This window comes from Populus trichocarpa, chromosome 9, assembly GCF_000002775.5.
Source record: "Populus trichocarpa isolate Nisqually-1 chromosome 9, P.trichocarpa_v4.1, whole genome shotgun sequence".
Taxonomy (NCBI): domain Eukaryota; kingdom Viridiplantae; phylum Streptophyta; class Magnoliopsida; order Malpighiales; family Salicaceae; genus Populus; species Populus trichocarpa.
Window position 1 is genome coordinate 7,622,217 of NC_037293.2, and position 11,425 is coordinate 7,633,641.

The 11,425-nt window shown below is 35.2% G+C and overlaps 1 protein-coding gene across 1 annotated transcript; it reads right to left on the bottom strand.

Moving 5' to 3' along the window:
- Positions 1-1,832: 1,832 nt before the first annotated feature.
- LOC7469682 (oligopeptide transporter 4) lies at positions 1,833-7,460 on the bottom strand. Its single transcript, XM_002313177.4, has 6 exons — positions 6,740-7,460; positions 6,278-6,375; positions 3,648-4,214; positions 3,280-3,532; positions 2,908-3,090; positions 1,833-2,652 (listed from the first exon to the last, which is right to left on the bottom strand). The coding sequence occupies exons 1-6, from the start codon at positions 7,271-7,273 to the stop codon at positions 2,029-2,031; spliced, it is 2,259 nt and encodes a 752-aa protein (XP_002313213.3). The 5' UTR covers positions 7,274-7,460; the 3' UTR covers positions 1,833-2,028.
- Positions 7,461-11,425: the final 3,965 nt, after the last annotated feature.

Below are 11,425 nucleotides of genomic sequence, written 5' to 3' on the forward strand. Positions count from 1 at the left end.
AATATTCTCGAACCAACTTAGTATTTCAATGAGACTAAAGTGTCTATTGGGTATTACTGTGCTTTTAAAGCATAATTGTTTTCATTTTCTTTTGCTATAAAACAGAGGTTTGATTAACATCTACTTTGCTTTAAAACCATAGTAGGTGTCGGTTCAAGAGAAAATTGCTTTGCTTTCGCCCCTGTTATTGTGTTTGAAATGGAGGGTGGCAAATTTTATTTATTTTTTAATTATTATTTTAATATTTTTAGATCGTTTTGATATGTTGATATAATAAATATTTTTTTTTTAAAAAAATATTATTTAATATATTTATAAATAAAAAATACTTTAAAAAATAATCATTACTATTTTCAAATAAACACCATATGAAACAAAATAGCAGACTGAAGAGAGGATCTATTTTATTTTTAATTAAAACGACAACCTTTTCCGTTATGTTTTTTACACTACTGTTTTACATAATTCTATTTTAAGAACTTTTATATACAATTGATTTATTGAGATGATGTGTCTATTCATTTTTTTTAATTAAGAATTACTTTCATAAAAATCATAAACTATTCAATATAAAAAATATTTTTATTTAAATATCTTTGCACATTCTTTGTTGATTCTTTATAATCACTAAAAGTGTGCGTATTGCACAACGTTACTTAGCCTAACGGTCTGATTTTTTAATCAACCTTGAGATACCCCGTAGCTTCTTCTCTTCTGCTTCTCTTCTTCAGGTTGCCACACCTGGGGGGGGGGGGGGGTGGTGTGGGGGGTGTTGTTGCAGGATTGTTGATAACGATCATGCTTTAAGTACATTGAAGATAGGAACTTCGACGGTGTAGTTTACCTGATATTAGAGCTTTTAATGTTGGAATTAGTGAATGGCGCTCCAAGTTTAACTATGTCACTCACTCGTATATGCTTGAACAGGTTTGAGGTTTGATGATATATTATAATTAGCAACAAGGTCAGGTTTCAGGTTTGAGCTTTTGTGTGTTTCACTTAAATGTCATCATCATGACATTTAAGTGAAACACACAAAATCCATATGTTGGCCTTATAATTACCATGGGAAAAGATTTTTCCACTCGTTCACGTATTTTCCTGACCTTATAGCTAATTATAATATTACTGTGCATCATCTTATGCTCTGGCAATGATGGTCTCAGGCCCATAGGAGCTGTTGTGTACATGCAATGAAATGATCTTAAGATGTGCTTAAGGAGTACTGAGAGTGCTCCTGATACCTCTGAAGGTGCAGAGGTTGTGCATTTTGACTAGTGAATATCTTCTAGTTCCTGAATTGACTGTTTTGGGAGACCATATCTGAACATTTTTTCTTTATAATAAGGATGGATGAGTATAATCAGTGGCTCTCAGTTCATGCATCATGATCACATTCAGTAAAGGTATGATTTATCATTAGTACTTTCGGATCATCATCTCAATCGACCTCTGCTACAGAGCAAACAATATCGTGCCCACAACACGTGCAAGTATTTTTTCGCTTTCTTTTTGTCTGTCATATTTCAAAAACGATATACCATATGCATTTTCTGTGGCTGTAGATTTAGTCAAATCAAGCTAAATTGTTCTTGATTATAGGGTAGCACAATGTCGATAAAATATGAAGTGCCATATCATCATACCAGGTTCAAGGGAATGAGTATAGAATGATAACAAATGCTTGCCAGTTATGATGCATCACCCATTAACAATTATTTAGTTGCCACAACTGCAGTGTGATGCGCCACAAATGCATCCTGGACAAAATCCGAATGGCTCCTCAATGTGAAATGAGATGGTTTTGTCCGAAGGTATTCAGACACAAGTCGTTTTCCTTGGAATAGGATTTTATTTAAATATTTATAGACATGCATTAAAATATTTCTAGTTCACAACAATGTACACATGAAGCTGGCTTTATAGCTGAACTAACATATGAAACCTTGAGTTGCCACTATGGCTTGATGCATGTTGTTCAATACCTGCTAATTCTATCCTGTGTAACCTCTTAAATAGAAACTTGTATCAGAAGGCAACAAAGTCTGGACAGCCATCAACCATTATGCCCTTGGCTGTTGGACAAGTTGCCAATTCACAGTGTTCACCATTTGTACCCCACCAATTCAAAGTCCTATCTTCTATTCCAACTGAGAAGTACAAAAGCACTGCCATGAAAGCCACCCCGGCATCCAATGCAGCTGAAAGAACATAATTGTACCTCTGCCACCACGTCTTTTTGTAACGGAAGATGAAGAAATTGAAAATTGTTCCAACTATGATCCAGGCGTTGTAGTTTACTGGTGTAGCTGGAGGCATCATTGCAGTTGCTCCTAGAAGGACCGGAAGATTAATTAGGGGAATCCAAGATTGCTTGGGGAATGATTTGTGTAGCAGCCAAACTATAACCGGTCCTAGTGCACCTCCAAGGAAAAACCAGTTCATGGCCTGATAGTTTCCAAGTGTTCCAAAGATCCGCTTTGGTCCCACCAAACCCCATATGACAGAAGCATCAAAGAAGACTCGGTCACCTGGGCATGTCCAAGGACTGTTAGCGGGTAGTAGATCATCCTGGCATATGTTTTCAATGGAGTTCAGCAGCCACCAGGCTACTGCAAGGTTGATGGTTCCGGCAAGAATTGTTCCTATGAACTAGACATACCCAGATGGAAATGCAACAAGCGAATAAATATATCAGTAGCTCTCAGTGGAAACAATAAATAATGTGTAAAACTAACAACAAATTGTTCATTATAATTGACTTTGTCAGTTTAAGGTCACGGTCTTGAGGAAATTCTTGGATGGTGGATCCTTTTGCATACATCACATGAACAATTATAACAATTGAACAGGATATCTGGATTTAATTCATTTATTATCTAGACAGTAGTTCTGAGAAAAATGTACCTGAACCAAGAACATCGATCTTGGAGGGATCTTCATGTAATGTCCTAGCTTGAAATCATTGAGGAAAGAAACAGCCTGAGCCATGCTCATATATCCATAGGTTTTGAAGCATACATTGGCTATTGGTCTCCCCGGTAATATGATACCCATGACATACTCTGTTATTATGTTCAGCCCTGGTGTCTGTATATGAAGTGGTAGAGCATTAATAAAGAACAGATTTAGTTGAGATGATGAAGTGAAATGGAATGACTATCAAAGCCCAGATGGATAGAGCGGGAGGTTTCGAATTTTTATTTTTCCGGTTGATGCTGAATTTCACTAGATATTCATCTCTTGCTCGGAATAAGATTTAAAAGAGAGCCAAGTTACCTGGTTTGTTGTGGCAGTTATGATGCTGATGGGAAGGGTGAAGACAAAGGCCATGGCACTCGCGAAGATGAGTCCCCACCATGGCATCTGAACTTGATCATTCAAGAAGATGCACAGTGCAAGAGCAACAATTAATGTCACACCAAGCAACAAGTAAAACCACCAGGAAGGTATGTCCTTGTATCTTTTCATCAATCTTGTATGGATATCCTCCCTGCCCTTGTAAGAAGCACGATATTTCTGGAGAATCTCCCTGTAGATCATGTTTCATATGTCAGAACATGCGTCTGTTAAAAATCTGATTGCAACAACATGGATGGGAAATTAAGGCGATTCTGATTCTCAATTCTGTCTGTTGAAAGATTTACCTTCCATAGAAGAAAGCCACGTGAGTAAGGGTGGCGGCAATGGTTGCAAAACCGAAGCCATAAGTGAGAGCAAAAAACATGCTTAAATGAATTCGTCCTTGCTGTTCATAGTTTGGTATATCCAGCTGAAACTTGTTATTAACAATAGCTGTTATATTGTACTTGCGACCCTCTGCTGTAAACAGGTGTGAGGAGAAAATGGGAAATTTTCGTGCACTGTACAAGTCGAGGCCCCAGTAAGCTAAGGGCATTGCAACGTAAATTATGAATACATATCCCACAAGGACATTGGCAATGGCAAAGAATGGACTAATGAGGGGGCTGAACAAGAAGGATGCCACAACAGACCAGTCAAGTGTAATGGCTCCAAGTCCAAGGCCCCTCATGCCTGAACCAAGTTGCTGTGCGGTTACTGACTTCGGAAATACCCAGCAGACCCATGAAATGCTTGAGAGTGTTGTAAATAGGTATCCTGGGAATAGATACCAGACAAAACTGCAAGCCAGTGCAATTACGAAGAACTTTGCCCGTGTCATGCGGTGACCATCATCTTTCTCATGCAAAGCCCTGCAAGATTTTTCCCAGGTAGTTTACATGGGCATTTAGTCACGTGAGTTATCTGAAGATATTAAATGTTTATGGGTGCATGCCTGATCAAGTGCTGGAGAATTTAGCTGCGATGACTGACCAGATTAAACACCTCTATAATTAAGGCATATCCACAAAGTTGAAGAGCAAACCCATTTATGTAATGCTTCAAGAGTTTTTTCTCAAAGTAGCACAATAAAATATTTGCGAATTTTTAATTTATGTTATTTTTTAAATACATTTTAACTGCATTTTTTTTCTTTTAAAGAAAATCTACTGTTCTTAAAAAAAAAAAAAAAAAACTCATAGGTTGCGCAACAAGAAGACAAGCGGTTTAGCCCTGTATTTCAGACCAACCTTTTAGCACTTAGGTAATGGTTGTTTTTCGGTTGGAAATTTTTGAAAATTTTTATTTTTATTTTTTGAATTGATATTTTTTTATATTTTTAAATTCACTTAAAAAAAAATTCTACTGTGCTTGAAGAAGAAAAAAAAAACCAGTAGGTCGCGTGACAACAAGACAAACGGTTTAACGTCTCAGGTATGGTAGGTATCACAGTGGTGGTGGGGGAAAAAAAAAGAACCGTAAGTCAAGGACTTGTCAATTTCAAATCAATCTTGTGGTTGTTTTTTTGCAATCCAAATATATATTTTAAAAAAATTGTTTTAAATTATAGTTTTCTTAGTATTTTAAAATCATTTTAATATACTATATTAAAAATAATTTTTTTTAAAATAAAAAATAATATATATATATATAAAATAACTACACCAGCTCTCACTTCTATTATTCATGGACGTGTAATGACGATGACAAATATAGGTTGGATCGATGATGCCATTTCCAAAACAGACAAATAAATGATCATTATCGTTATCATTATACTGAATACCTATCTTAAAACCTTTCCAGCCAAGCTTCGTGCTTTTCTTGTTCATGATTTATTAATTGAGAAATTCCACTCTCATCCATTGCCACTGTACACCATTCACCACCCAGTAATCTGCGTTCCGCAACCACCTCACTTATTATATCCTTGACGTACAATGTTCTTTTACATTTTGATTTGGTGTTTTCCAGTGCAGTAATAATTGTTTTTTACAGTATTTTTTTTAATATATTAAAATAATATTTTTATTTTTTAAAAATTATTTTTAATATTATCACATTAAAACAATTCAAAAATATATAAAAAAATTCAAATTTTAGCTGACCGTGTTTCAAACGCAATACAAAACAGGATATATCGAACCAATTGAGATTTGATGTCACCTTTATTAATTTAGAAAACTTTTAGGAATACTGAAAAAGACACCTGAACCCTTTGTGTTATCACGTCCAGTTAAAGTGAGAATTAACTGTGCCTTCGTGTATTTTTTAATTCATGAGCTGTCAAGTAGCAAAAACTTAAAAACTTCCACCATCCATTTCTTCACATGAAGTTAGCTTGATTCCGTGGAAAGTCAACAGTTCCTTTCCTGGTTATGAACTTTCCTGGTTATTAAGTTAAAAGCACGCTCACAATTTAAATATTCTTTGATATTATAATTGGAGTTATTTTTAAAGGTAATATTTTTCAATAACAATTTTTTTATTTGTTAAAATTTATTTTTGATATCAAAATATCAAATTATCTAAAAAATAATAATTTTAAATAAAAAATATAAATTTTTAAAAAACCGCGGACAGCAGCGTTGTTAGACAGATTCCGAATTGCTAATTAATCACACCGAATCAGCTAAGCCAACTTAAGATTCTAGTTGACTCGATGGAAGAAAAAGGAGGGGGAAGAGCACAATAATAAAAGAAATCGAATCCTGGGAAAAGGGACATGTCACATGTTATCCAGTGTAAACCAAGGAGAAGCCATTCAATAAGAAATTATTTATATTTACTTTAGCTATCAACAACGTAATTAATTATTTCTTTTTAGTTTTGTTACATGTCAGGGCGGGGGCTGTGCATCAAATTGCTCAATAACTTTTCCTACTGCGAAAGAAAAAAAAGCAAGGGGTCTGTAAAGTGAGGGAGTGAGAGATACCTGAAAAGAGAGACCTGAACGAGAGTGCCAGGCCACCACATATGGGCTGGCTCCACCACATACTTCCTCAGTAGCCCTGCCCAGCCATATCCTAACACCTACCATTGCCAATCATGCACCCAAATCACTCAAATTATCACCACAGCAATGCTTAATTAGCAAATTTTTCACATCCAAATCGTGACACAGTTTTTTTTCTTGAAACTAAATGCAAGATTTTCTTAAAAGTTTTATGAAAATACAGCCATTGAAAAAAAAAAACAGCTAGATCTACGGTAACGACAAGCTCCGAACAACCAGGCCAAAAGGGCCAAAATGCTAAGGGGAAAAAGAAAAGAAAAAAAAGAGGAACTTCATGATTGCTTACCCAACTTGAAACCAAAACTAAGACCAAATTTGCTTTCAAAAATATTACAAAAAGAATACCTTTTTGTTTTGGGATAAAAGAACAGCAAGATTTACCTGAGTAGTGGTGATGAGAAGCCAACCAGCCAAGAAAGAAATACTCCTTCCGTAAAATGCTTTGATGATAGTGACAATACCAACAGCATAAGCAGATCCACTACCAAATGCACTTCCGGCGTTAGCAAATATAGAAATGAGTACGTGTTCTTTGATGTTAAACGGACCTGGGTTGAGAGAGAAAGTTCTAGACCCAAAACCAGGAATCTTGAACTTGGTTTTTGGTAGCACAGCAGCCATGGAGCGGCCTATAGGGAGTGAAGCTATTTGGACGGTTATCTGGCTTATAATAAGCGGCTCGGTTCTGTAAGAAAAGAATTGGTTGAGGAAAGCTAGAAGGCTGCATGAAATCAGGCCTAGGAACCACATCCGGAAGGTCCATACAGGTAGGGTTGGGTCGTCCGTGTTGGCCACGGTCAGTCGGACCTCCTCGATAGGGGATACGTCGTCGTCTTCGACAGCATCGGCGATGGGTTTTTCAAGGTCAGTGAGTCTAGAGGAGGTATGTGGTGTTTGGATCTCGAGGCTTCCCATGGTGAGTGGGGTGGTGGAAGGGAAGGGGTGATAGTTTTTTAGTAGGAGGGACTAGGGAGGGGCTTGGCCTTTTTAAGACATGGTTTGTGCTTTGTAGGATTGGACGGTTTAATATTATAGGGTAGGGCCCGAGCAAGTGTGAGTGGAAGGAGCCTACTGGATGAACGTGGAGATTTTTCCTTGTTTACAAATTTCTAGTATGGATGGGTTATCTTGTCTGTTTAAAAACAAAAAAGGCTACTCATATGGGTGTGGAAACGTTTGCAAATTGACCATGAACTGGAGTTGGGTCACAAACTGCGCCTGCGTACCACTGACCAGTGAGTGAATGTTGAAGAATTGTGCTTAATATGGGGCTGAGGGCTGGCAACTTGTGCTAGTTGGGAAGAAAACGCGTTGCCTTATCTGAGTTTACTGGCATAAACTTTGGTTTATCTCTGCCATAATCCTTATTTTGATAGTTAATTAGGAAAGGTCTCGACGCTTTCTAATAAAGTGATGGTTCCATGTTCTTGCTATATAACAAATTAATCCATCCATCCTCCATGAAAGGTGCCTAAAGACCAGCGAGTAAAAGATTGAGAATATCTCACTCCGAATAATATAAAATTAATTGTGAATCTTACTCCTTAAAATACAGGGTCTGCTTTGTGTTATACTATTCAATGAATATTGTAATTGTGACTCGTAAACACAGAGCTAAAAAGAGTGGGAACTAATTAGGGACACCAACGCTCTGATCTCTCCCTTCAATAATACAATAGTGGCATCTTTATTTATTTTATAGTTCTTTAACTGATTAAAGTGTGCGGCTAAAACAATGTTCGTTTAAAATTTATTTTTTTTGTTTAAAAATAATTTTTTTAGTGTTTTTTTATATTTTGATATACTAATATAAAAATAAATTTTAAAAAATAAAAATATATATTTCTAAATAAAAATATTTTAACACACTGGAATAACTTTGAATGGAATAATCCACTAAGGTAATGCAAGGGACAAGTGGACAAAATATACGGGGGCCGGAAAAATTAACAGCCATATGGGACCGATAACCTCTTCGTTGACTGGAGGCGAAGGCGAAGTCAACAAAGAAAACATCTTGGAATGTGCAATTAACTTGATCTGTAAAGTTATCTGGAATAATTCTAATTTTAATAATAAAAAAAATCAAGTGTCCTTGGTCTTTATTTGTTTATTTATTTAAAAATGTTTTAAAATGAGTGGTAGCCTTTTTATTTGATCAGCCACTAACAAAAAAAAATCTAATACAGTCAGCCACCAGCAAAAAGATTAAAAAAAAAAAAGAGGATTAATCACCATCATCATTTCTCTATTGATTCTCTAATACAGCCAGCCACCGATAATTGGAGCCAAAGGCCAGCTCCCGTCCCTGTTGTGAAGAGGAATCCATCAAGAATCCAATCTTCAGAGCGAGTCCCTTCTGTGCGAGAGGTTTAGGATTCTTTGAAAGGGGACCGGAAGGAGATGATACATGAAGATGTCATTATTATCCTGTGAGGCAGATCATATTTAGATATCCTGGAATCTTTTTAACAATGTATTTGCAGTTTTGCACTCGACCATGGCAAAATGTGCATGTGAACCCTTGAGAAGCCAGTTCATGTCTACATGTGACGGTAACAATGACACTGCGTAAAGGTGAGGTAAAAGTTGGCAATGCCAAATATTGTAGTTTCAGACTCGGTGTGGACTGTGATGGGAAAATTATGTTTTTGTTCCTTGTGACCAGAAAACATGCGGCTTAGCTTCCGAGGGTGATACGTTTTTTTTTTTTTTTAAAGCAAATATATAAAATTACCCTTGGCAACTGGGACGTTTTTGCTATTTCCATTTTGAATGCACATTAAATTTACTGGATTGCCCTTGAAGTAGAAAAAAAAAACTTTTAACCTTGGTGAAGGGTTTTTGTTGTCACTTTACCTTTTTTATATTTATTATAATTTAGTGGGGTAAGGGGGTAGGTTGGTCATTTACTTGGTAATAAATATTATAAAAAAAATAGTTGACGTGTTTGTTGCGTATGCGAGTTGTTGTTGCGCTCTTCTAGTAGCGTGTGTGGCATCGCTCAATGGCCAAACTGCAACTTCTAAGATTGCGTTTGAATCGTCCTAACAGCCCCTTTATTATTGGTCAATACGTGTTCTAAATGTACTTACGGTTTAGCATTGATACTAGTTTTTTTTTCCTCTCATCCTCGGTTTCCGTACCTATCACTCTAAACTCTTAAAAGTTGCCCCTCAATTTGTTTTGTCTTCACATGTAGTCCTTGTTATTTTGATTTTTAATTTTTATCCTTAACTCTTTTGTAAAATTCTGATTTTTATTCCATTTCATCAATTAATGTCAATTTCTCATGTGCTGTATTTCTTCATTTTGGTCCTTGTTTTTTTTTTTCTCAATCCCAACATAAAAAAATGTTGTTGTCCTCTGATTGTTTTTATACTTTGATCTTTTTTTTCTTTTTTATTTTTTTTCTTTTGATCATCTTGTATAATTGTTTTTTATATATATTTTATCATTCAATATTTAATCGATTAAGAACTGAGCTTCATGGTTTTTTCATATGAGGTGCTTTTAGTCTAATAACCAGGTCACGAGTTTAAGAAGCTAGCACTAGCTGACATCTTTTTTTTTTATTTCATTACTCGACATTGTTTTTTTTTTAAAAAAATGCTTGGTGTCTCATAACCTGAGCTGCGAGTTTAAAGGGTTAGTCTAGGTTGCTTGACCTTTATTACCCGAAGCAAGTTTTTTTAATTTTTTTTATCCCATTTCATTGTTTTATATTTAATTACTAAGAATCGAGTTGCATTATTTTGTTTCTTTTGAAAAAGATTTTTTTTCCTAGATTATTATGATCAATTTTTTAATTGATCTATTTATTATCATTGCCTCTTCTTTACTTACTATCTAATTAAAATAAAAATATCTTATTTAATTCAATCAATTATATATCTTAATTGTATTTTTTTATATAAAAAAAGACATGCATTAAAATACTAAAACATATTAAAAAAAAATGATACCACAGGCTGAAGAGCGGTCTCCCTTGTTGAGTGTGTTTATACACACACACACACACACACACACACACACACACACAAGAGTCAAAAGGATGTACATGAACCCGTTGATAATTGAAGATGCAAATCTTAGAAACAGAATCCATATCATCATCACCATCATCATCAGCAGATTCACCACCACTTTATCATCCAGCTGTTATTCGAAGCGACCATCAATTTTCAGTCAGAATCAACTCATCTGCAGCGGTCTATGCTTTCACATGGTGATTTCATTGATCGCGCTCCAGAAGGCCACGTGACGTGGTACTACGCGCGTGCTGAGATTTTCGAAGGTGTCGTGTGATGTTTCTGAACATTGAACATCTTTACTTCTAATATTGGAAAATGCTAGGAAGTCTTTGAGTATGAGAACAAGTATGCGAGATACTCAGTTGTCTAAAATAAATAAATAATTTATTTATCTCATCATAATATTAAAATAGTTATTTTAAAAAATATATCTTTACTTGAAATATATTAAAATAATATATTTTTTATTTTTAAAAATTTAATATCAAAATGATTTAAAAATAATACAAAATTAATTTAAAGAAAAAACTCTAGAAATTTTTTAAATTATTTTTTAACTACAAAAACGAACATGCTCTTACACTGAATTGTATCGAAACCAAATGCATGGCTGTTAGAATGTTGTAGTAATCCACCCGTGAGAGGCAAAGGGCTGAATTAACAATTCAGAACTCGTGGTTGATTGATTGCTCATGAGTTTTTTTTGTTTATTATTAATAATTTTACCACTTAATTACACGTCTTTATATTCCCATGCAACGGAAAATTTGGTGCAGGTTCATTAATTTCGGCCACATTTTTCCAACGCGGCAACCCCTTGTCAACTCCACAGTCACCGGTGCTGAAACGGGTCCACACGACAAATGCTTGTGGAAATTAAGGAACAAGGACGCATATTGATGGAGGCAGGGGCGGAGGTATGTTGAGGGCTAGGGTGGGCTTTAAGATTTTATCAATAATTTTTTATTAGTTTTATGTTAAAAAAATTTTGTAATTCTTGATTGAGTTACCAAAATTTTTTTGAAAATTTATG

What these genes read in the sequence shown, in the direction of transcription:
- LOC7469682 (XM_002313177.4), bottom strand. Translation starts at nt 7,273, where the DNA reads ATGGGAAGCCTCGAGATCCAAACACCACATACCTCCTCTAGACTCACT. An exon ending in GTTCAGGTCTCTCTTTTCAG is followed by an intron (nt 4,215 to 6,277) that starts GTATCTCTCACT and finishes AAAATCTTGCAG; the next exon opens with GGCTTTGCATGAGAAAGATG. An exon ending in GTGGCTTTCTTCTATGGAAG is followed by an intron (nt 3,533 to 3,647) that starts GTAAATCTTTCA and finishes CATGATCTACAG; the next exon opens with GGAGATTCTCCAGAAATATC.